Below are 27974 nucleotides of genomic sequence, written 5' to 3' on the forward strand. Positions count from 1 at the left end.
GCAAAAAAAAAAATTTTAAGTTTCGGAATAAATGAGCCATGTTCTTGGCAGGAGCTGCCCGTTTACCATTGTTCTTTTATGATACGTGTCGCCAAATTTACGACCATATGTATCTCTTGAATATATTACATTTTTCTTTTGAACAGGCCCCATTTCAATTAAAACAACTTATAATTTTTCATTAATATTTCCCCATTCACCTGGATCTTCTAAATTTACAGAGACTAACAATGTGTTAGTTTCGAGGTCAACTACAACTAAATCTTCTCCTAACCGTTTTTCACTTAAAACATGCATCTTATCTTGTTCAATAGTTGCAATAGTACTTTTATGCAAACTGGATGATGTGCATGGTTCTTCAACTCTGATTTCTGATGTATTGAGTTGGTTACAATCTGCATCAGAAAATTCAATATTTTAACAAATTTATTAAGAGCCCCAGTTTGTTTCTTAATATCTGCTTCTTTCACAGCATGACGCTTACGATTTTGTGCACCGGATAACTTTTTTTTCATTTTTGATTCCATTTCTATTTTATACCCACAAGAAATTATTACACAACATGACACTGAGACGAAATAATAGTCTGCACTGCGCTACTCTCAGTAGCCTACTGAGATGCGTACCATATGACTGGTTTACCTAGCAACAAATGTTTTGTACGAAAATTCTTTTCTGCGCATGCTCACCATTTCACTTCAGATAGCCTGCAGAAGACACAACATTCTGCAGGCAAGCGTCTGCTCTCGCTGCAATATTTATTTCAATATTGATCATTGTAAGGATTTTTTGTTTTTATGATAATAATTTTGTTTCTTAAAAATGAACTTATGAACCGTGACCTGGTGGCAGCGCCACCTTCATAGCAGCATCCGCATGCCCGCTTCCGCCGGCCCTGTGTATCACCAATGTATAAGTTTATCTACAAGAATTATTCTTCAATCGCTAGGATTTCATTCAGATACACCTCATTTAAGCACATTTTCAAAAATTCCGATGCATTGCTTACATTTTTCCCATTCAGTAACTGACAGCATACAACCAAAGATAATATTATCCTAAATTGACCATAATTTCCAACTTTGTAGTTCAGCATGTAACCTGTTCTAATGAGAACATCAATAACATTAGATACCTTCCGAGAAATCACAGCATTATCAATGTCACCAACTGGTGGTAAAATAGCCATATTCTTAACAGACTCTTTCTGATGCTATAAACAAATCATCCAACACTCTTTGACCTCGAGTTCCTTTTTTCACATGTTGCTTGAGAAAGTTGTCTCACAACACATCAACAATAAATTCCTCTTCATTCTTATCATGAGATTTCTCTTCTGTCCAATCAATGTTTGAAAAATTAAAGTTGCCTATAATGATATCACCTGTTTGGTACTCATAAGGCTAAATTGGTAATGCATTTCTTCTTTCCCTCTGCACCTGATTCATCAGGTTTGTAGCAACATCCCACCATATATTTCATTCTGTCAGTTAGTCTCCACTTCACACCAGATAACCTCAAACTCACCTCCAAGTGGAACATTATTACCATCATTGTTTTTTTGCGTTTCAATCCTAACTAGACTTAAGTCGTCTGATATCATTAGTAATATTCTCCCTCCTCTCTTATCTCTTCTGTAAAAAAATGGATACACTATTTCCTAAAAATAGTGTACCCATCACACTTGATCCCAGTTACCATATCTAATTCTGATAACCAGGTTTCACTAATGTAAACAATCGTGGGCCACGTCGTATTCAATAAAGCAATGAACTCAACCCCTTTGTTTCTGATGCTTGTGGCATTTGCGAATAGACATAACAAATTACCACTTGGCCTGTTCTTATAATTAGATATGCACAGTGCAGGTGCCAGGTTATTTTGCGCCCTAGGCAAAGTTTATAAGTGTGCCCTTATTTAACAAGTTGGATATTTTTTAAAATGAAATTTTAAATATAAAAAAATAAAAATTATTTTGGCATGCCTTATTAATAATATACAAAGTAATATACAATATGTATAATATATGAAAATCAAATTTTAATTTTTCTAGCCTTCAATTTTGCAAAATTTTCTACCATTTCCTTTAACCACCTTACCAGCCATTATGGATCAAATACGCATACTCATATGCTTCGTATCCATCATATATTTCAATATAATATCAATGGTATTACAATTTTAATATTCACTTCGCATCCATGATAAACTGGATGAATATATACATCTTGGCCAGTAGCATGGTTAAATCTAGTGCAGAAGCTAGCTCGTGTTTGATTGAAATTGTTGTCAAATCTGTTAACCTGTTTTGGGACATTGTTGAGTACAAGTATGTATTGACAAGTTTTAACTTTGAGAAACTACGTTCTCCACTTGTTACTGAAACGGGAAGTGTCAGAAGAATTCTTGGTGCAACAAAAACGTTGGGTATACAGTCGACAAGCTTTTGCTGTACTATAAAGAATAGTATTTCTTGTGGTGGCATGGATTTTGGAAGTTTTCAGGCTATTGCTTGAAGTTCACTGCAGAGATCCTTGGCATCAATATCTTTATTAGCATTATGAGTTAAAACATTTTCAAGATTTTTGCAATTGTTTAGTAAATCAGTAATTATTAGATATGTGAAGAGCCAAAGGCTTCAATTCGGCGACATATAACTTGTTTAAGTTAAGGGATATTACATCCCATATAGTTTCTTAGCTGAATAAGAAACTCAAAGAGTTTCATGCCGAATATAGTAGAAACTATATAAAGTTCGGCGATTCCAAGCGTAAGCAAATACCTGGATACTGCAGCACTGATCCCAAAGGGTAGTGCAAGCTGGGGCAACTCGTGGTAGAAGTGGAGCAAGCTCCGATCACTATTCTTGATATTTGCCCATAATGTGAACTTAGCTCCTAGGAACTGTATTTTTGTTCACATTATGAGAGAAGGTCACTACCCAGACCAGTTTCGACCTTTATTGAGGTCTCATCAGTGAGTAGCCAGACCTAGTTAATATCAAGTTTGTAGCTAACAGAAATTGTACCCCTTCTACGAGTATTGCCGTGAGGTGCTCTAATAAATTATTAGATTTGTGAAGAGCCAAAGGCTTCAATTCGGCAACATATAACTTGTTTAAGTTAAGGGATATTATATCCCATATAGTTTCTTAGCTGAATAAGAAACTCAAAGAGTTTCATGCTGAATATAGTAGAAACTATATAAAGTTCGGCGATTCCAAGCGTAAGCAAATACCTGGATACTGCAGTAATACATAGTGGTAAAAAACACTCAACAGGCATACAGTCAGGAATACATATCCATACTTGAAGTAGAAAAAGCCATCAAAGGCTTGAAATGTGGAAAAGCGCAGGAGTAGATGATATTTGACCAGAAATGCTGAAGTATGGTAGTATGAAAGTCTTACAGTGGCTGCACTGCATAGTTCAGAAAGCCTGGCCAGATGGACGAATTCCCAATGATTGGAGTAGAGCTCTAACAGTATCCATATATAAAAAGGGAAATAAAACTGAATGTGAGAATTACAGAGGTATTTCCCTACTGAGTGTTCCTGGCAAAATCTATGCAAGTATACTTGAGAAGAATTGTGAAAGAAAAGCTTGGTGAAGAACAAGCTGGATTCGGGCCAAATAGAGGCTGTTAGAATTAGATCTTCACTTTACGACAAATAGTTGAGAAAGCATGGGAATATAACAAAGATCTGTATTTAAGTTTTGTCGATCTGGAAAAGGCATATGACAATGTGCCAAGAGAGAAACTATTCAATATACTACAGTTATATGGTGTCAATGGGACATTATATTAAGCAATACTTAGTCTTTGTTTGAATTGTAAGTCAGCAGTTAGAATTGAAGGAAGTACAGGAAGGTGGTTTAATGTTAAATCTGATGTGAGACAAGGATGTACATTATCCCCCCTGTTATTCATTATCTATATGGATCACATTATGAAGGAAAGTGGTATTAAACCTGATATCAAAATTAGAGATGTTAATCTCAGCTCTTCACTTTATGCAGATGATGTTATACTTCTAAATAAATCTGCTACCAGTCTGCAAGATTCCCTGACTAAATTGAATAACTGTTATAATAGATATGGTATGAAGGTCAGCATTAAAAAGACAAAGACAATAAAAATAGGTAGATTGTTGAAAATGTCAACTGTGTTGTGAACGGGGAACCTGTGGAACAAGTAAAACATTTCAGCTACTTAAGCACGATTTTTACTGAAGATGATAAATTAAATATGGAAATAGACAACAGAATCAACAAAGCTGGTATGGTAGGAAGTCAATTGAATAAATTCATATGGAATAAGAGAGAAATTAGTCAGAACATTAAATTAGCTGTATACAAGACAGTGTTCAAACCAGTTTTAACTTATAGATCTGAGAGCTGGGTCAGAAGTAAAACACTCGACCAAAGACTAGAAACCGCAGATATGAGAGTCCTGAGAAAGATTAGAGGCGTGAATAGATGGCATCAATGGCAATATTATATTAAAAACGTGGATATTAGGAAAGAATTGACATTGTCAACATCCAGGAATGCGTTAGCAGAGCTAATCTCAGGTGGTATGGTCACTTAAACAGAATGGGCAAGGAAAGATTAGCAAAACAGATGCTCTCTGCCAGGTTGGCAGGAAAACGACCCACAGGAAGACCAAGATATAGGTTGATTGATAAGGTACAAAGTGCCTTAGATGATAGAAATATAAGATCTGATAATGTTGGAGTCTTGATAAGTAACAGACTGATTTGGAGGAAAATTGTAGATAGGAAGTTAGTAATGGTGTAAATTTTTCATGTAGCACTATCATATCCTGTACACCCTTGAGGGTACATGTCAGGAATTTGATGATGATCATGAAAAAGGCTAACTGCTTATTTACTTCTACTTCTAGTGTGAACTGGATCCTTGGGTGAAGTACATTTAGTATGAGAGAAATCATCATCAGAAATGGCTCTTCTGATTTAATTGATCAGAAGAGCCATTCCAGATAGCAAAAATGTTATCTACATATCTGAACCAATGAGTAGGTCTAGGTGAAATGTTGTCAAATATAAGTTGTTCAAAGTGCACCACATAAAAGTTGGCAATAGTAGGAAAAATAGGATTGCCCATTGCTGTTCCTTTGATTTGCTGATATAAGATGTTTTTAAAGGAAAAATAACCAGAATGCATTACAAAATCGAATATTTTAACAATGTCTGAAAGAAATTCTTGTTGCAGTAATTCAATGGTGTCAGATAAAGGAAAATTAGTAAATAATGAAACAACTTCTAAACTAATCATAATATGCGAAGAGTCCAAATGAAGATCTGAAATTTTATTTTTGAAATTCAAAGAATTTTCAATATAAGTAGCAGTTCGTCTAGTTGAAGAAGTGAGTAAATTTAATAAAAAGTTTTAAATTTTATAAGTGGAACAATCTATACAGTCTACAACTGGTCTTAAAGGAATGCCTGGTTTATGAATTTTTGAAAAACATACAATCTAGGTGGACAAATGAAAGAGGTTTTAAGGTTTTTCTTTGACCTTCATCCCATATAGATATATTATCTATAAGAGAATTAAGTCTTTTTAATTGACTATCAGTAGGATCAAATGTGAGGGGCCTGCAAGTTGAACAGTAGAGACATTTTTCTCTCATATTCTCTTCTATCTTGAATAACTTACAGCCTTCCCTTTGTCAGCTTTCTTAATAATTAATTTTTTTTTTTCAGTGATTTCAGTGCTTGTAATTCAGAGTAAGATAGATTAGGAGGAGGAGGCTTGGCAGTAAAAAAAATTTTTGCTCATTCAAAACATGTCCTGTTAGGTGTTTTTTGGAATAAAGATCGATTACTGTCTATGCTATAAAAAAAAAATTATCAGGGTATTTTATTCAGAGCAACAGCGAAATTATGTCCTTTTGATAAAACAAGAAGTTCACTGTCTTACTGGATGGCCAGAAACATTGACTCTTTGCCAACAGATGGTAACTTACATTTCTCAGTCTATAGGAAGGAGACTCATACAGGCCATTATATCCATGCTGAATCTCATCACCATCCCAGTCAAAATGCAGGAACTGTTAAAACACTGCTTCACAAATGTGTTAAGGTAACACGAATGTGTTAGGAACTAACGTTTTTTTGCATTCTTAAACCTTCTTTTCATTTATAATTTTTTTTGTACTGTGCAAGTCTTGAAATTAAAGTCAGTTACTAGCGAAACCGGTAGGCAATATTGTACGAACATACGTACGAATTAAAAATCTATGGTCAGTTTAACAATAAGTCTTATATTTTGTAACATTTTACAACCAAAAACATGCATAATTTATGCAGTAATTACTTCGAAAAATTGCTAAATGAAACAAGCAGTGATGACTGCACAGTGGTAAAAACACTGACCAGGCATGCAGTCAGGAATACATATCCATACTTGAAGTAAAAAAAGCCATCAAAAGCCCAAAATGTGGAAAGGCAGCAAGAGTAGATGATATTCGACCAGAAATTGGTGTAGTGGTTCAGAGCTCCTGATAAGATAAGTGTTATTTTAAGTTATCATTGACAATTTTGCTTGAATATTACGTAGTGTGTCTGTTTGTGTGTTTTTGGTGTTATTTCAATTATTAATTGATAAAATACAATAGAAGCGCGCACGTGGCTCCAGTAAGTATGAAAATGGTGCCTAGTAATAATGGTTCACCATCTTTGTTCAATAACTGTAACATAAAGGAGATTATTCAATGCACTATCTGCGAAATGTATGTATGCTTTGCAGAGAGCAGTTGGAATATGGTTAGATGATGAAAATGGAGTGAATGTGTGTAGAAAATGTAATGAAAATGAGGAATTAAAGTGTGTTTCAGGTTGTGAGTGTGATATTTTCGTCAAATTTCAGAATGTAGAAAATAGTGATATGATAAGAAATTGCGAGGTTCTACCAGAGAGCTGTGAGGGCGAGAATGTAGAAAGTGTGAATAAAGGTACTAATACAGAGCAAATTAATGGTTTAACAGATAATAAAAAAGATGAGATAGATGCAATAAGTGAGATCGCGCTGTTAAGGAGAGCGATACATAGAGCAAACCAGCAGCTGGAGCGTATGCACTAATGTCTACCGAGTGTACCAACCAATAAAAAAATTGATAGGAAAAATAAGAGTATGATTGTGAACATAAACAAAATGAAGGAGCGAGTGCTGTGTGGAGATTCATTAGTACGAATAGTAGAGAATTTGATAGTAATAGTAGAGAATTTGATAGTAATAGTAGAGAATTTAACAAAATCGTACCAACCTGGTGCGACCATTAAGGACGTAAGTGAGTTTATTTGGGAGCAAAGCAAAGGGTGAAAGAAATGATAGTGGTGGCAGGTATGAATGATTTGAAAGGAGATAAAATGGAAATGATAGAAGACCTGAATGAATTGTTTGAGGTAGCAAAAGAGAAGAGTGAGAGAGTTAGGATGATTAGTCTTTTGCTGCGGTATGACAGTGAAGAGTTTAGAAGGAGGGCCATGATTGCAAATGACTTTATTTGTGGGTTATGTAGGATGAGTGGTGTGGAATTTGTGGATGTGTGGAGTGAGTTCGATGGGCGAAAGGATCTATAAAAGATGGATGATTTGCATTTGAATGGATTCGGTGTAAGGAGACTTGAAAAAGTGTTGTTGAATGAAGTGGATGTGCAGAATCAGGGAAACTAGATTTATTAAGGGGGGGGGGAGAAGATATGCAGACCTTAGGGAGGCAGTTGAGTGTATGAATGAGTATAATATGCCCAAGCAAATAAGGACAACAAACCAGAGTGGGATAGTTAATATAAGGCATTAAGGTAGGGATGGGGCTAACAGGGGTCTGTAATTCATGTATACTAATGCTAGGAGTATTAGGAACAAGAAGGAAGAATTTTTGGATTTGGTTGGCACTTTCAGACCACAGGTTATTGGCATTAGTGAAACATGGCTGACTGAAGATGATATAGCTAGTGGGATTGAATGTGAGGGGTATAGTGTGTTCAGGAATGACAGGGAGAATAAAATGGGGGGGAGGAGTATTGTTGTTGATAGCTGATGAGCTGCAGCCAAGGAGAATAGAAGTTGAATTGCAGGATAGAGAAAAGAGCACATTTGAGGCCATTTGGTGTGAGATTGTGGCTAGCAGAACTAAATATACAATTGAGTGCTGCTATAGACCAGGTGGTGGAAAAGATGGCGGTGACATTATGCACAAGCAAATAGAAGAAATGAGTGGAAGAAGGGTGATTATTATGAGAGATTTTAACTATGGTCGCATTGATTGGAGTGAGGAGAGGACACACGGGAGGAAGGAATTGGATTTTATGCGGTTATTAAGGGATAACTATCTGCGACAGCATGTAATGAAAAATACTAGGGGTCAGAGATTGCTTGACCTAGTAATTACATCTGAGGATTTGGCTGTAACAAATATGACCACATTGACACCAATCGGTGAGAGTGATCATAGGGTCTTGACTTGGGAGGTGGCTAAAGGTGAATTTTCAATTAAGACAGGGTACATGTGGAATTATCGGGCTGGAAAGTATGACAAGCTTAGGAGTTTGATTGGTTCAGTGCATGGCATGTAAAACTGCAAGGCTGGATGTTGATAGTGCATGGGAAGCGGTTAAGAAGTTTTTGCTGGAGGCAATGGCTGACTGCATACCTAGAGTCCGAATAATAAATCAAGTGGGGATTAAATGGATGAATAACACCATTAAGCTTGAACTGGAAAAAAAGAAACAACTGTGGAGAGAATTTAAGGAGAAAGGTGACCTGCAGGTACATGAACGGTATAAAGCCCAGGCCAGAATGGTAATAAGAGTGGAAAGAAAAGCAAAAGTGGATTATGAAAGAACATTAGCCATGCAGGCTAAAGAGAATCCCAAACAGTTTTTTCGATATGTTGCAAGTAAAAGAAAAAATGTATACGGCAGATTGATTTTAAAGAATGCCAATGGTAGGGAGGTAACCGAATTAGTTGATATAGTAGAATTACTGAGTGAGCACTTTGCAAGAGTATATCATCCAGGTGGTCATATTGCAGAAATAGAAGAACCAACAGCTTATATGGGAATTGTGGTGAATGAAGTGGAGGTGAACAGTCTATTACAAAACCTCAATGTCAATTCATCTGTGGGATTGGATGGTATACCAGCTCGTGTCATACGAGAAACGGCTAAAGAATTGTCACTGCCTTTGACCATTTTGTTTAATTTGAGTCTCAGGTCTGGCTTAGTCCCGAGGCAGTGGAAAGAGGGGAAAATAGTTCCACTGCATAAAGGAGGTTCCAAGACTGCTGTTCTAAATTACCGACCGATCAGCATATCAGGAATCGTTGTCAAGGTCTTGGAGAAAATAGTCGAGAGGAAAATACAGGATTGGTTAGATGAAAATCGGATACATTTTGGGGACAGCATGGTTTTGTGAAGGGTAGATCATGCCTCAGTAACTTGTTCACGTTCTATAACACAGTGACGGCTGAAGAGGATAAGGGTAATGGGTTTACAGTGATTCTGCTGGACCTTGCTAAAGCCTTAGATAGGATGGAATTCTAATCAGTAAACTGCAGCATATGAGAATGGATATAGGGTTGGTGAGATGGGTAGGAGGGTGGTTGATGGAGAGATATCAGAGAGTGGTTTATTCAGGAGTAGAATCCAAAAGACGGAATGTGACTAGCGGTGTGCCGCAGGGTTCTGTTCTTGGACGACTACTGTTTAGTTTGTTCATTAACGATATAGGAAAGGATCTGTGCATCTGTTTTCGGATGATGCAAAGTTATGTAGAGCAACAGTGAATGCTCAGGATGTCAAAATTTTGCAGGATGATTTGGATAGTTTGGAAGACTAGGCTAAGGAGAATGGATGTCAATTTAATGTAAAAAAATGTAAGGTTCTGCATTTTGAGGTGAAAAGATTAGCAGCAGAATATCACATTGGTGGAACTGAACTCCAGGAGATTGACGAGGCCAAGGATTTGGGAGTGTTGGTGGATAGGGAGTTGAAGTTTAGGGGACACATCGCAAAAGTGGCAAAATCAACTCATCAAATCACTTGGTTGCTGAAAAACACTTTAACGAGCAGAGACAAACAAGTTATTGTTCCTCTGTATCGAGCCTTTGTAAGACCCCATCTAGACTACTGTGCCCCGGTATGGCCGTCAGGGTTTCTTTTCGATGGGGAGGAGGTGGAGAAGATCCAGAGACAAGTGACCAAGATATTAGCAGGACTATGAAATGAACCTTATGAGAACAGGTTGAAGATTTGTGGGCTGCAGAAATTGGTTGATAGGCGGAAAAGGGGTGATATCATTTAGACATTCAAATTACTGAAGGTTTTCTATAAGATTAATTCAAAAGATATTTTTGAGAATAGGATGGTAGTGGGAGGATTAGGGGCCATCCATGGAAGCTTGGTAAGAGTGTGGTTAGCAAGAGTGTTAGAGTTAGGTTTTTTACTTGCAGAGTGGTAAATGAGTGGAATAAGCTGCCAGAGTCTGTTGTGGGTGCCATGACTGTAAATGAGTTCAAGGTGAAGTATGATAGATACTGTGTGAATGTTGAATAGTTGTTCTTGACATGATGTTGGACCTCCCTCGATGACTCTAAGGACTGCTTGGAGCTGCCCGTAATAATAATAATAAAAAAATGCTCAAGTATGGAGGTATAAAAGTCTTAAAGTGGCTGCACTGCATAGTTCAGAAGGCCTGGACAGAGGGACAAATTCAAGATGATTGGAGTAGTGCTCTCATAGTACACATATATAAAAATGGAAATAAAACTGAATGTGAGAATTACAGATATATTTCTCTACTGAGTGTTCTTGGTAAGATATATGCAAGTATACTTAAGAAACGGGTTAGAAGGATTGTGAAAGAGAAGCTTGGTGAAGAACAAGCTGGATTCAGGCCAGATAGAGGCTGTCAGGACCCAATTTAAACTTTATGACAGATAGTTGAGAAATCATGGGAATATGACAAAGATTTGCATTTAACAAATTTAATAAGCAAAAAGGCTATTTTACCGGCGGAATTGTTAATAGAAAGGGGGATGGTAAATACCTTTATGTTTTAAAAGCTGGGTATGAAACTCGGATCGAAATCCATAGAGTTTCATGCAGAAAAACTCTCGGCAGGCCCAAGTGTAAATGATCACTTGGGTAGTACTACACCAGGGCAACTCCGAGCAAAGGTGAAGCAAGCTCACTCACTAACTTTAATATTCTCTCATAATGTAAAAGCCAGCTCCTAAGAGATGATATATATATTGTTTTTACATTATGAAAAGAGGTCACTACCCAGACCGGTTTCAACCTTTTTTGAGGTCTCATCAGTGAGTAGGTAGACCTGGAATATCAAGGTTTTAAGTGAACATGAACTTACATACCTCTACTATCAAATTGCCGAAGTGGTGTACTCCTATATTTAATGTAAATTACAAATTTAATAAGCCAAAAGGCTATTTTACCGGCAAAATTGTTAATAGAAAGGGGGATGGTAAATCCTTTTATGTTTTAAAAGCTGGGTATGAAACTCGGATCGAAATCCATAGTTTCATGAGGAAAAACTATCAGCAGGCCCAAGTGTAAACACAAGGATGTACATTATCCCCCTCTGTTATTCATTATCTATATAGACTACCTTATGAAGGAAAGTGGTTTTAAACCTGATATCAAATGTGGAGATGTTAATCTCAGCTGTTTGCTTTATACGGATGATGCTATACTTCTAAATAAATCTGCTATAAGTCTGCAAGATTGCCTGCCTAAACTGAATAACTGTTGTAATAGATATGGTATGAAGGTCAGCATTAAAAAGACAAAGACAATGAAAATAGGCAGAAGCATTGAAAATATCAACTGCATTGTGAATGGAGAACCTATAGAACAAGTAAAACATTTCAGATACTTAGGAACGGTTTTTAGTGAAGATGGTAAATATATGGAAATAGACAACAGAATCAACAAAGCCGGTATGATAGGAAGTCAACTGAATAAATTTACAAGGAATAAGAAAGAAGCCAAAACACTAAATTAGCTATATACAAGACAGTATTCAAGCCAATTTTAACATATGGATCTAAGAGCTGGGTCAGAAATAAAACACTTGACCAAAGATCAGAGACTGCAGAAATGAGAGTTCTGAGAAAGATTAGGTACATGAACAGATGGCATCAATGGCAATATCATATTAAAAACAAGGACATTACAAAAGAACTTCACATTGTCAGCATGCAGGAGTGCATTAGCAGAGCTAATCTCATGGGGTATGGTAACTTAAATAGAATGGGAGAGGAAAGATTAGCAAACCAAGTGTTTTCTGCCAGGTTGGCAGGAAAAAGACCCACAGGAAGACCAAGATCTATTATCATTATTATTCGTGACACCTCCAAGGAGTCTGAAGACTAATCGCGGGAGGACACCCACAACCGTCTCAACCACTACACGCAGGTGGTTTTTACGTCATTGTTTTCTTAAATATTTTATCTCTATTGTTCTCCCTCCTTGTGCCTACTGAGATCTGACTTCTAAACTGACTTTCTGGGGCTGTTTCTCTCTTTGAGCTCTGATGAAATTTATTTGTTAATGCTGCGGCAGTCTGAACTCTAGGATAGAAATTCTTATCTGAAGAAACTTTCCCAAAATACATGTAATACCTTATATAGATTTAGTAGTTAGGTAGATTGAGTTCTCAGTATACAGTCATGGCCTTGACAATCTTAAATTCCCCTTTTTTCCTCTAAACATAGTCCGATATTTTCATGAGTGGTCAAATTCAATCTCTTACTCAGACAAACTCAGGTATACATGGGAAAACATATTTATTTTTTAAATTTGTTATATATTAATTTGTTACGTCGTTATTTTCTTAAATATTTTATCTCTATTGTTCTCTTTGTGCCTACTGAGATCTGGCTTCTAAACTGACTTTCTGGGGCCATCTCTCTCTTCGAGCTCTGACGAAATTTATTTGTTAATGCTGCACCAATCAGAACTCTAGGATAGAAATTCTTATCCAAAGAAACTTTCCCAGAATTCAAGTAATACCTTATATAGATTTAGTAGTTAGGTAGATTGAGTTCTCGGTATACAGTCATGGCTTTGACAATTTAAATTCCCCTTTTTTCCTCTAAACATAGGTTCGATATTTTCGTGAGTGGTAAAATTCAATACATGGGAAAACATATTTATTATTTATCTAAGAACATTACAATTTAAACAACACATATAACCAAGCAAATCAAGGTTAATACTAAAATACAAGTAAAGCAAAGTAATAATAATCAAACAGACAGGCTATTCAAACACACTCATGATAATCTTATGTTCATCTATATCACAAACATGGATGTCGGTATTAAACTAGATTACTGCTACTAATGACCCATACACATTAAACTTGGTCTAGACAACTTATGAACGTAGACTACCAGTCCAATTCGATTAACATAACACAGGAAATTGTCTCAAGATTTTCTGTCTCTTCTCAGGAGAAAAACATAAAAGGAAGCAAAAAAAAAGCTCTCTGAATGATGCGAATCCATTTTAAACCCCATTATAGTGCCCTCTTTCCGCACTCTAAACTTTCCACGACGCTCTCCCATTTGCTGTCTCCAAGTGACAACACCTCCTTGCTGTATGCGCATCGCTTTTTTCGGGGAACACGAATTTCTTGTGCATTCCATGAATGCCTACTCATTGCTTGTTACGTCATCTTTGGTGGTCAAACTGCAACCTTTGAATTTTCGTTCTCACGATGATACACTTTATAAATGGCATATTTTAACATTGATATTTTTTGACAAAATTAAGATTCCATCTATTTTAGACAATAACCTTAAACATAGTATAATTTAATGTTTATTTCCTCCTTAGATTTCATTTTAATTTAAGATTCAACCTCTTCTTTTATATTTTAATTCCTTTTTAAGCAAAGTTAATATCTGCATCTTCACATATTATGTCTGTTTTTCCAAGAGTACAAGTGTGCTTTTGCTTGATATTGTTCTCTTGTTAAATCTTGAATGGAGCAGTTCTATTCTTGATAGAGCCATCATTCAAGATCTAACAGTGGATTGATATTGATACAGTAAAAAGTGCCTTAGAAGATAGGAATATAGGATCTGATAATGTTGGAGTCCTGACAGGTAACAGACTGATTTGGAGGAAAATTATAGATAGGAAGTTAGTAATGATGTAATATTTCATGTAGTACTATCGTATCCTGTACACCCCCCCCCCAGAGGGTATATATCAGAAATTTGATGATGACATATTTCTTCTCTTCCATTTGAGATATTACATATGTGTTTTCATATTGGTTTAAGTATTGGGAATTATCATACAACTCAGCATAAAAGGAGTGTATTCTTCTTAGGATCTCTTCTTTGCCTTTAGCACTCCATTTTTATCTTTAAGGGTTATTAATATTAATTATTAATAGGACAAAATATATATTTTGTCCTATGGACAACTTTCTTCTAGCTCCTTTCAGACTCATTGTTTTCTATTGTAATTCTAATTATCCTTGTTCTGAAGGAGAATTGGAATCACCAATCACTAGACAAGATCAAATCTCTCCAGCTGGACATTCATCTCTGGCACATACACATCTCAACAACAGCTTCCTTGACATCAAAAAAATAGATGTTCTCTTTTGTTCAGGAGGCTATTTTATACCCAGCCAACTCCTAACTATATACAAATCCAGCCATGCTTAGAATACTGCTCTGATGTTTGTGGTCATGGTGCACCTAAAGTTCTCAAAAAATTCTCAATGCTATCCAGAGGAGAGAAATTTGGGTTATAGACAATTCCTGTCTTACAGATTCACTTCAACCTCTATCTCAGAGATGCAGTGTTTTGGCTCTGTATCTAATCTACACTATATCATGAACTGGCAACAATCATTCCTCCACTTTCTGCTAAAACTGTTGATACAAGAGCAGACCTTCTTACTGTGCAGCTGCAACAAATTGAACCTGCTTTTCTTCTTCTTCTCTTTTATTCAATTTATCTCTGTCCTCTGGAACAGCCTGCTGCAAGAGATATTCTTTTATCTGAGTCCTACATCCTAGACATTGCACTGATGTGCATACATGTTCTTCAACCTCTTGTGTGCAGGATCAATATAAAAAAAAAAAATATATATATATATATATATATATATATATACACACACACAGTAAAACCCCGAAGTTACGCAGTAGGTGGGACCAACAAAAAGCATGCAAGTCGAATTCGCGTAACTCGGGGTATAATTTTGCATGTAATTTATACATACAAACATACAATTGGGACCAAAGGCTTACAAAAACACCTATATTTTTTAAGAAATATAATCATAATTGTAGTTTTTTGTACATAAAAAAAAGAAAGTTATTTTTCGAAAGTTATAGATTCGTCTGACAGCATAATGTCTTTTTTTTGTCATGCAAAATTTCTTCATAGCAAGCTAATGATTTTTTTATTCCTTGCCTAGTGGCTACAATTCATTCCTCGTTAGAATCTATGTCCTCCAAAATCTGTAAACCTTTCTTTTATGATTGTTCTTACTGTGGATTCCTGTAGATCAAACTTCTTTGCTAGCTCACAAATTTTTATTCCACCTTCAAAATCCTTAATAATGCTGAGTTTTGTTTCCAAAGTCAATGTTTTTCTTTTTTTGCTAGCTATAGAAGAATCGGACTTGCTTCTTTTGGATGACGTTATTATTTTTTATGTGATAAAAGTTTTATCAAGAACATAACATTAAACAACGCAAGGTTTATAGACTATAAAAATCGCATATGAATGGGGACCGCATGAAACACATCAGTGCTTGTTCACAGCATGTGCGACACTGGCAAATGCGGCTGGCACCTGAAAGATACGACTAGTGGTGAGGCGTGAAGCAGGATGGGAATACGCACATATAAGAAACCGCGTAACTCCGGATTCGCGTAAGTCGGGGTATGACTGTATATATAAATAAATATGAACATATCCCAATTCCGAGTTAATATTACAGATCGTCGTATATATATATATATATATATATATATATACACGACGATATATATATATTCATTTATATATATATATATATAAATGAATAAATAATTCAGATCTTCCTCTAGGTCTATAATAGTAACTGATAATATATTTTTTCCTAATGGCCTCTATTACATATCAGACAGTTTCAAATGAGCAATCTCCCTTGGATCTACAATACTCTTTAACTTAAATTTTTGTTGGTTGACAATCTACAGTTATCTTAATAATATCCCTCCTCCACTTGCTCTATCCCTCTCTATCTTTTCTGAAAATACAATATCCCTTACATTCTACCATTGTAATTACATCATTCTCTATTAACTAGGAGTTTTGCTGTGGCAATAATTGTTTGCCAAAATGAGCTAATCAATGCCTGACACATCTCCTTAATTTCTGATACTTCTGGAATTTATGTATATCCATTACTGTCCACTTGTGTAATGCCATTACTAGTCCATTCAGATTCAAATTATTTGGATATTATTCCTGAAAAACTGAATAAGTTTGAAAACAAAAATTAAATCTTGGAGGCTCAGTGTCATATCTGACCATCTGATCCTATTGCAGAATTAAAACCTCCACTATGATATGCAGCCTGTGTTATGATGATACAGAGAAAGTCTGAAAGTTGATTATAAAAAAAAAAAGCATTCTTATAGAATTTTTGTCTGAAGTCTTGGGAGGGAGAGACATTATTAAATTATGGCCATCATTCTATTAGAGACGTTGAGATAAATGAGATGAAACTATAGATCTATGTACTGACTAGAGCAACATTTTTTGTAGTTTGATGTAAGTTTATTCCATTCAAAACTTTTTTAAATAACGAAACCTGTGGTGCGATCATAATTAAAAGAAACACACGTATTAACCACAGTGAAAATTATTTAATTGTAAATATTTCATCCTAAGTATCTTAGGACATCATCAGTACAGTAGTTTAAAACAATAATAGGAATAACATACAGTTAGGGCACATGATTACAATAGAATCTCATTAAACATGCGTAACATGCTACAGAAGTAAAAAAAAAAAATTATTTAACACAATTTTGTATGACAATTTCCCATACTTTAGGAATAGTAAGAACGTCGTTGCGGTTTAAGTTTGATCTGTGTAGTAGGGCTTCAGAACTTTCTTTATATAAACGTTCATGTTTATATAAAGAACTATGTAAAAGTTTAGACTTTTCCCAATGGAACCTATGGTTTGGATTTTCAATTCCGTGTTGAGAGAGGCCAGATTTCTGTGGTTTAAAAAGATGAATGTGGTCTTGATGTTCCGAGATGCGTTTCTGAACAGACCGACCTGTCTGTCCAAAGTAAGACAATTTGCACGAGCATGGAATCTCATAAATTCCAGGCAACATCAAAGGTGAGAGTTGTCCTTAGGAGAAGGTAACAAGTTGTAAATTTGGTTGATAGGTTTGTAAGTATTGGCAAAATTGTATTTCTTCATAATTTTAGAAAGACGTTCAGGAATCCTATAATTTTAGGAATCCTATGGACTTCTTCCTGTCTGGTTTGATGTGTGGAGAAGTGACTGATGATTTTTTGAGTTGTTTTAGGATTATATCCATTTAGGATGGCTGTGTTTTTGATTACTTCTAATTCCTGGTTTAAAGATTTTTCAGAGGAGCAGAATTTGTGTGCTCTGGAAACTAGTGATTTAATAATGCCAGATTTCTGAGATGGATGATGAGCAGAAAAATTGTGAATGTAGCGACCTGAGAATGTAGGCTTGCGAAAGACAGATGTGGCGATGGAACCGTCTTCTTTTCTTTGGATGTGTAAATCCAAAAAGGAGATACCCTGTGGAGATTCTTTTTCTAAAGTAAAGTTAATGCGATGATGAAGAAGGTTAATTTTATCTAGAAACAGTTGTAATTCATGTTCAGGATGATCCCAGACTGCAAATACATCGTCGACATATCTTAACCAAATTTTTGGTTTGGGTTCAAAAGTGAATATTTTTTCCTCAAGGTGTTCTAGAAACAAGTTTGCTAGGTTTGGTGATAAAGGAGATCCCATTACTGTTCCTTCTTCTTGCTTGTAAATTTGACCTTTCCAGGTGAAGTAACCTGATGCAATAACAAACTTGAACGATTCAACTATATCAGACAGAAATTTTTGAGTTAGTAATTCTATTGTTTCTTTATGGGGAATGTTTGTGAAGAGGGAGACAATGTCGAAGCTGATTAACAAGTCAGTTTTTGATAGTTGAATGTCTTTAATTTTTGTGTGAAACTCAGTAGAATTTTTGATTGAAGAGACCGAGTGGCCTATGTGAGGGTGGAGAAGGTTAGATAAGAATCTTGATAACTTGTAAGTTGGACAGCTGATACAGTCTACGATGGGTCTAAGTGAAATGTTAGTTTTTGTGTAGCTTAGGTAAGCCATAAATTATAGGTGGTCTTGCATGGTATGTCTTAAGTTTTTTGATTGTTTCTTCATCTATGGAGGAAGTTTCATTAAGTAGCTTATTTAATTTTCTGAGTTGACGTTTCGTAGGATCATAATCCAATTTGGTGTAGGTATTATGATCTCGAAGAAGTAAATTAATTTTTTGGTCATATGAATTGGTATCAAGAACCACAGTGGTATTTCCTTTATCAGCTCTAGTAATGATTATGTTTTTATTACGCTTTAAGGAAATAATAGCTTTCAATTCTGATGGTGGGATATTTATATCCCACCATAGGATCCATTGGGAAAAGTCTCAACTTTTACATAGATCTTTATATGAACATGAACTTTTATGCAAAGAAAGTTCTGAAGCCCTACTACACAGACCAAACTTAAACCGCAACGACGTTCTTACTATTCCTAAAGTATGGGAAATTGTCATACAAAATTGTGTTAAATAATTTTTTTTTTTTTTTAACTTCTGTAGCACGTTACACACATTTAATGAGATTCTATTGTAATCATGCATCCTAACTGTATGTTATTCCTATTATTGTTTTAAACTACTGTACTAATGATGTCCTAAGATACTTAGGATGAAATATTTACAATTAAATAATTTTCACTGTGGTTAATACGTGTGTTTCTTTTAATTATTCCATTCAAAATCTGTTCTTTATATGTTCTTGGATATAGACTGATTCAAGGTTTGCTGACTGCTCCAGTATAAAGTTCATAAAACTTTCCACGTTTCAAGAGGGTATAAACATGTAAATGGATACAATGAGTAGGTTTCTCCAGTGATGATGTTTTAAAACGTGTTTATTGCCTACCTCTTCCTGCTTTACTGTCTTCCTTTAAGGTGTTCACCAACAGGCTTCCTAACTTCTTTTTGAGAAAAAGGAATGGAGATTGAACTATAGGATTTCTGTATCATTTGTCCATTTCATAATCAATAAAAATTCACATATCAGATGATCGGTTCTGACATTCCTCACCAACCTAGTAGAATATCCAGTTAATCATATAACCTCTCATAATAATAATTCAAAATAAAGGTTGCATTCTTCATTGTTGCACACCAGTGGTTCTGAAACTTTTTCCAACTGTGGTGAACTTGAAATCTCTCAAAGCACATGTGTTCTTTGCACCAGACAACCATAACCAATTATGTTAAAACAAACAGCTCATAGTACTTGAGGACGTAATCACTGTCATATTACTCATGGTCTATTGGTTGCTCTTCAGTTCAGCATTTGCAGCAAAATAAACCAATGTTACATAAATATTAGGCTGGCAAAAGCTTTTATACAATTATATTATTTATAATTTTACACATCAGCAAAAGTGCACTGTAATTCAGACAAAAACATTTTTTACTATCAAAATTTGGCAGAAGGCCAAATTTTGATAGTAAAAATGTTTCTGGATGTAGATAAAATGTTTTTATTCACTTCTGTTAGAATTATATTTCCTTTTGACTTTTTGTAAGACAAAAAGATTTATAAGATTTACAAAAGCAGTATCAAGGTTCCTTGAGACCGAGCACTTCTTCAATGTTGGATGGTATTTGAAACCAGGTGTTTCCAAAAGTGCATCGTTGATACGTGAGTGTGTTTTTTTTTTTTTTTACCAATCCCCACACATGAAAAGCTGTAATCTATATAGCTCATTAGTACTGTTGGTGGACTAGGTTTCTAATTTTTTTTTTTATTAATTTTTTTAAATATGTTATTTTATTAAATATTAAATTTTTGTATTTTTATTTATTTTTGACATAATCAGGTTTCTGATTATGTCAAATATCATTACTATCTTTCTATGAAAACATTCTGCCTCAAATTAGTCTGTTAACTGTCAAATATTCTTATATTTCAGCCTTCTAAAGCACTTGCAATCTTTCTTCTTCTTCTTCTTTCACTCTGCCTTATCCCATGTTAAACGGGGTCAGCGCACCAATCTTTAACCTTCCTCTTCCAAGTTCTCCGGTCCAGAGCATCCTTTGGACTCCATCCTTTCTCCCTAAGATCCTCTGTCATCTTATCCCTCCACCCTGAGCTTGGGGCTGCCTCTTTTCCTCCTTCCCTCCAACTCCATATACTCCACTCATTTACCAACATACTCCTCACCCTTCCTCTCAACATGTCCAAACCACCTCAGCCTACTTTCTTGTATCTTCTTGCCAATTGGTCCCACCTTAACCGTCCCTCTGATGTAGTCATTCCTTATCCTGTCCTTCTTTGTCACACCGCTCATCCATCTCAACATCTGCATCTCCGTTACTTCCATCTTCCTCTCCTGTGCCTTGGTTATAGGCCACGTCTCCGCACCATGGAGCATCGCCGTCCTCACCACCATCTTATAGAGCTTTCCTTTCCTCTTACAACTCACTCTCTTGTCGCACAGGACCCTGCTCATCTTCCTCCAATTCATCCAACCGCATGTTATTCGGTGCTGTATTTCCTCATCCAGGTCACCATTCCTCTCGACAACCGACCCAAGGTACTTGAATTTCTTCCCTGAAATTAGCCTTTCACCCTGGAGTCGTATGACGATATCCTCGTCACTCCCCATTGACATATATTCAGTCTTCACCCGTTTAATTCTCTTGCCGCTCTCCTCAAATGCCTTTCTCCACTCTTCCAGGGTATTTTCAAGCTTCTCTCGGGATGATTCGCATAGAACAATGTCATCGGCAAACAGCATGCTCCATGGTGCCTCCTTCTTGACCTCATCCACTAGTACATCCATGACCAGGTCAAAGAGGTAGGGGCTCAGAGCTGACCCTTAGTGTAGCCCTACGACAATAGGGAACCCTTCTGTCATGCCGACACTAGACCTGACCTGAGTTTCTGTTCCCTCATACATCTCCTTCACCAACCTCACGTACTTCTCCGACACCCCCTTCTTCCTCATACACTTCCTGCCTGGCCACTCTGCTGTATGCCTTTTCCAGGTCTATAAACAACATGTGCAGATCCACTTGCATCTCTCTATATTTCTCTATCAATCACCTTAGCGCAAATATTGCATCCGTTGTCACTATTCCTGGCATAAATCCAAACTGCTCCTCACCAATTTTCGTTTCTTGCCGTAACCTTGCTTCAATTACTCTTTCCCATATTTTTAATGTGTGTGACATCAGCTTGATTCCTCTATAGTTGCCACAGTCTTGAACATCTCCTCTTCCTATGTAGATTGGGACGAGAATACTTTTCCTCCATTCCTCTGGTATCTTTTCCTGTTGGGCTCTATTTTACACATCAGATCCCATAACATATCCACGCCCTCACTGCCCAAACTTTTCCATACTTCCCCAGATATCTGGTCTGCTCCCTCAGCCTTTCCATTCTTCATTTTTCCCAGTACCCAAACCACTTCCTCTCTACTTATGTCTTGCACCGGTCTCTCATTTACCTCTCCATCCTTGCACCTCTCTCTTGGGTTCTCCTCATTTAGTAGTTTTCGGAAATATTCTTTCCATCTTCCTCTGATTTTGTCCTCGTTTTGTAATACTACTCCTGAGGCATCCTTTATCTGCTTGACTGAGGTTATTTCTTTCGAGGCCTTATCTCTAGCTTTCGCTATTCTCAACAACTGAGCTTCGCCACTGTTTCTCTCCAGTTCTTCATAAACCTCATCAACTGCCCTTGCTTTCACCCTTGCCACAGCTCTCTTTGCATTTTTCTTTGCTAATCTATATGCCTCCTTGTCGGCTCTAGTTCCAGTCATGTCCCATTTTTTCTTTGCCTCTTTCTTTTCCTTGATCTCCAACTGCACCTCCTCATTCCACCACCATGCCTCCTAAAGCACTTGCAATATATATATATTTCTTTTATCTAGAATATTTGTCTAATGTGAAATTAGATAAATGAACAGTTCCTAAAGGTACAATTAATTACAAAGAGAATTACTCTTTACTGGAATATGGCCACAAAACAAAATATATATTCACTTATCAACTTTAGATTTTCATCTTTCTTTTTTGTAATTATTAGCTAGAGATATCTGGTTGTAACTAATTTAGCTCTCCCATAAAAGATTTCAATTATGTACATATTCTTACTCTTCTTTTTTTAAATAACACTTATGATGAATAAAAATATATGATTAAAATGAAATAGCAATCTTCACCTGCATGTGATGCTAATTCTTCAGGAGTAAAACCTGATGTTTTCAATTTGGTCCATGTGTGAGAAGCTATATTAAACTCCCATAACTGGAAAAAAAAAAAAAAAAAAAAAAAAAAAAGATAAATTATTAAAATATATGGATGTAAGGATCCATATATTGAATGTTTTCAATATTCCTACTGAAAGTGAAAAACTAAAATGAATGTCAGCTAACATCTAATTATTTAAATAATAAATATCAAATTCAAATAAATAATAAATTAATTAAAAAAATAAATAAACAAATATCAACACTAAGAAAGATATTACACAGAATTTTATCTAAAAAAATTTAAACAACTGAATGCAGAAGAAAAACATTTTTTTTTAAAAAATTACAAATAAAGAAAACCATTTCATGAAGTGTCTACTAGAAAATCACATCTGTGATCAACTCATGGATTGTTGTAAGTTTTTTCGCTTGGTTATACTGTAAATTAAAGATGATAAGAAATTATATTCTTGATTTAATCCTTTATCTAAGTGTAAGCAAACAAGTTTGAGCATGAAGTATCATCACGACTGGACTACTTGTATACATGATGGTTCAAAATTCCACGTACAAACTTTGAAGCGAGGTAGAGAACATCAAAATCAACCATATTCATATAGGAAAGCATGACTGGAAACACCACCGGAAGGTACTAACAGGGACACAAAGATACAGAAATAGCACAAGGCAGTAAGTAGCATAAAAAAACTTTATTAAGCATAACTGAACAGTTCAATAGTAGTTCGATACATAATATGGTTTCACATCAGGTGTTCAAAGTTACGACCATTAGTAATGATCCATGCCTGACACCAATGAAGCATTGATTGCTGTACATTTTCAAAAATACCTGGAGTTCCCCAGATATTAGCAGCAGTGATGCCAATTCTTGCCTCGAGGTCCATGTTAGAGGCAACAGGCATTTCGTATACCATGGCTTTGAGGGTCCCCCACAGAAAGAAATCAATGCTCGATAAATCAAGTGAGCATGGGGGGGGGGGCTATGCGACAGGTCCACCACGCCCAATCCATCAAGCCCCAAAGGACCTGTCCAAATACTGATGCACAGAAATGCCAAAATGGGCTGGAGCCCTTGTGTTGGAACCACATCTGTCAACGCACAGTCATTGGAACATTGCTCAGTAAATCCTGCAGAACTTCTTCCAGAAAGGTCCGATACTTCTGAGAGTCCAGTCAGGGTGGTAACAAGTATGGGCTGACTAAACAGTCAGCGACAATACCTGCCCATACATTAATGGCGAAGCGCTGTTGTGCAGCATGTGATCGCACAGCGTGTGGGTTCTCATGGGCTCACACATGAGCATTGTGGTGATTGAAGACCCCTTCACGGGTAAATGAAGCTTCATCCATTAACAAAACACTAGTTGGAAAATCTGGGTCTATGGCACTTTTCTGCAGAAACCTGCGCGAATTCCGCACATCGAGGATAATCTTCGGCCATCAGTAACTGGGCCCATTGCAGATGAAATGGATGTAAGGACTCAGAGTGCAAAATGCGCAATACATTGGATCGAGATAATCCTACAGCAGAGGCAACGGCACGTGTGCTTGTCTCTGGATTATTGTCCATCGCATGCAACACCTCCTATTCCATGGGCGGGATTTCACGTCGATTGTGGCTGCCCACTATCATGCCTGCGATTCCTGAATGATCCATAGTCAAAGAATTCTGATGCAAATGCGCAAACATCTAGTGATGCGGTACACATCTGTTTTGGTACCTTTCGCAATACATTCATACAGTGGCTTGTCCATTACCATCAGCTAACCCATAAACGAGGTGCATGTCTACCATCTCAGCGTTCGTAAAATGACGCATGTTCTTCTTACGACATCGAAAGCTTGAATGAGGAAGCCCCAAATGCTCACCTGGAGCGCTGCCAAACAGCACTACCTATCACTTTCAGGTGGTGTTTCCAGTCATGCTTTCCTATGTGAATATGGTTGATTTTGATGTTCTCTACCTCCCCTCAAAGTTTGTACGTGAAATTTTCAACCATCCTGTACAGAAGCTAATGACTTCACATATTAACTGCCTTAGTATTCCATAAAGCAAAGCGCATGCACGCACACACACGCACACTAACAGATGTACATAATACTATGTATTGTAAGAATGGTCACTACTGAGAACAGTTTCAACCTTTATTGAGGTCTCATCAGTGAGAGCCAGACTCAAAAAAGATACCAAAGTCAAAGTAATGCAGAAGTCATATATTTCCCATATACAAGTAGTCAAAAGATGTCACACTTTATTAAAATACTTGGGAATAAAGATGCAGTAGGCCCTTGGAGAACCCAACCGATTAAACCAAGAATACAATTTCTTCGCATCTTTAATTTGGTCTGGTCTGGTCTGGGTAATGGCCCTTCCTATAATAATAGCATTATAGACTTCTGTAAGGTTGTGTGCTTTGCATTATAAGATACTAAGGAAATTGATGTGAATAGGCTCTATATACGAGTAGTCTGGTCATGAAGATACTTCACGTGCAAACATTGTTTGCTTACACTTTGATAAAGGATTAAACCAAGGATAAAATGTTTTGGCATCTTTAATCGAGTGATTTTTTTTTTTTTTTTTTTTTTTGTGGTTTGATTGACCTACACCACAGTACAGTGAATTAATTAGCAGAAAGTTGACAAGAAAGAAGAAATGTTTTAACACTGGATCTGAAAAACTGCAGAGTGTACTTAAAAAAATTGCATAAGTAGGTAGACTGGTTCCAAAGTATTAGTTGAGGAAGAAATGAAGAGAGAGAAATATTTGTTTTGCAAATTTGAAGCAGAACTGAAAAGGAATAATGAATAGATTTGAGCATGTCTTAACACATTTAGGAGAGAGAGAAGGAAGTACCAATGTCAATTCTAATGACCAGTGACCATGGAAACATTTGAAGAATATGAAAGCACAAAGTGCATGCCTATATGAAAAAGTGAAGTGAAATGTTGTAAGACAGATCATTAATCAATCCAACTGCTCTCTTCTGTACCATATCAAGTACATATATGATTTTCAGTATTTCAAATTTTCAAAAGTAAATAAAAGAGCAGGGTCTTGAGGAACCCCAAAAAATTTTGAGGAGAGAAATCCATCATCACACTTCACATGCAACTAGAGAGAAAGAGAGTGTTGGCAACTCTATTGAAGCAGATAGACCATATGATAGAAGCTTACTTAATAGACCTTTGTGCTAAACACAATCAAATGCTTTAGAGATATCAATAGCAGCCACTTAATATTTTTACAAATGTAATAAAATAATCAAAAAAGATTACCTGTTGACTGATAGTGGCAGAATTCCTACTAGTGACTACTTATTATTATTACACTGGACAACAAAATTTTACGAAAGTCATGTTCCCCCCCCCCAGATTAATTTAGTCATTTCTTATAGATTTCGACATGCTGAACACAAACGACAATGAAAATGCAAAACTGGCTACAGTTTGTGAGAGATCTGCAACAGTTTCATATATAACAGAGTAATACGTATTTATCACATATATCGGTAAATGTCTGCTTATATGTCCGACTTGTATAGCTACTCAGGATCATCTCTAGCAAGCATTCAGCAGTAGTCAGCCAACATGGAAGTGGACCACTTTTCCTGGTATTGTTACTCCACTGTTGTAATTTTCTGATGGAAACTTTCACATGCTCATCACTAACCATGCCACAGCTGTCAGGGAAGAAATTCAAGTGGGAATGGAGCAAGTGCATTTTTAAGGACATATTGCAGCCAAGTTTGCGATACAGAGACAACAAGTCCTCAACAAGTTCTTCTTAGTTTTCTGCTCTGACATTTTCGAGGAAGTTAGTTGATACCATACAAAAAGCATCCCAAGCTTTTTTTTTCTCATCACCATGTAGCAGGATGTCGAACATTCCAGGAAGAGCTCTCAGATCTGAGGATCCACAAAAACTCCGTTTTAATTTTCGCTTTGCTGGGTCAATGCATTTTGTCAGTCAGGTACTTAAAAGCTGATCCACTTCAGTCATGGCTTTTATGAAGTTTTTTTGCCAGACCAAGTTTGATGTATAGAGTCAGTTACAAAATTTTGTGCATTTCTTCCAGAGCTGGGTGTTCCACATTCTTCTCTGAACTTCAGAGTTCCTCGCAAGCCAGTAACTCTCTCTTCACATAGTGCAAAGTCACTCAGACATTTTCCTTGAGAGGATTCCAAAGTGTAAGTCTTGATCTCAGTAAATTCTGCTTTGGCCGTGGACAGCTCCAGATCATGAACAACATCATTCAGTTCTTCTTGTGTGAGAATATATGGTGCAGATAATGCATCATGGCTGACATATGGATTATCATTATTACAACGGCAGAGGCTCAAGAGACAAGAAACTTATTGGCAAGAGACAATTTAAAATGATGGTATAACATGACAGAATTTCATGCCAGCTGGGCTGCTGTCCAGTTAACCAAGGCCCCTGTTGTGTTTGCCAGGGAACAAAGTCAAAGAGCAAAAAGTGTCAGCTACTGAAACACATCCCAACTCAACATCACCCAAAGTTCAAGATCGGTATTATCAGCATAAGATGATTGAGTGACAAAGAAATGGAGCTAGCTGCGGTATTAGTGAAGTACCAGATCAACATAATAGAGGTGAGTGAAACAAAAAAGACAACAACTGTGAGATCTTTCTGAGCAATAAATGCAAAATGTTATATTCAGGTAATAATAATCAGGGAAAAGAAGGAGTAGCCATAGTATTCGACACTAAATACAAGACTAATCTTCTTGAATGCAGGTAATATCAAGTAGAGTGATGTGGGCAAATATGAGAATGGGGAACTGGACACAGAGACTTATTGGTGACTATGGTCCTACAAAAGGTTAAGGTAGAAGTGGAGGAATTTTTTGAAGAAATGAAATGAAAAATTAAACAATGAAAAAGGAAAAGTTGGTCCTTGTTGGGGATCTAAACAGCAGAATATGAAATGATTGTCAGACATACAAAAATATTTTGGGAAAATTTGGAGAGAAGAGCAAAGTTAATAATAATGGCAAATACCTGTTGGATTTCTGCTAAGGACATGGACTGGCTATTACTAAACTCTGAAGTAATAGCCAGTGGCAAACTCTGAAGAAAACATTGATTGATTCTGCCAGAGAGGGATGTGGTGAGGTTGTCTGCAAGGATAAAAAAATCAGAACTCCATGGTGAACACAGAAAGTTAAAGAGGCAGTGAAGGAAAAGAAGAAAGCATATCAAAAGTTCCTGGCAAATAAGTCAGCTTGTGCTCTTAGAGAATATAGAGACAAATGCAAGAATGCTAAACACAGTGTAAAACTAGATAAACAAAAGTCATGGGAGGACTTTGG

General features: G+C 36.3%; 1 protein-coding gene across 1 annotated transcript in view; it reads right to left on the bottom strand.

Annotated features, from left to right (window-relative positions):
* The window catches only part of slim (scruin like at the midline), a 269055-nt gene that overhangs the window by 200513 nt on the left and 40568 nt on the right, over nucleotides 1-27974 (bottom strand). The window contains exon 3 of the mRNA XM_090407794.1: nucleotides 22588-22672. Coding sequence (XP_090263920.1) covers nucleotides 22588-22672 — 85 coding nt within the window. The remainder of the gene's footprint in view (nucleotides 1-22587; nucleotides 22673-27974) is intronic.

The sequence above is a fragment of the Typopeltis vanoorti genome, chromosome 1 (assembly GCF_054136105.1).
Source record: "Typopeltis vanoorti isolate ZY-2024b chromosome 1, IOZ_Tvanoo_1.0, whole genome shotgun sequence".
Taxonomy (NCBI): Eukaryota; Metazoa; Arthropoda; class Arachnida; order Uropygi; family Thelyphonidae; genus Typopeltis; species Typopeltis vanoorti.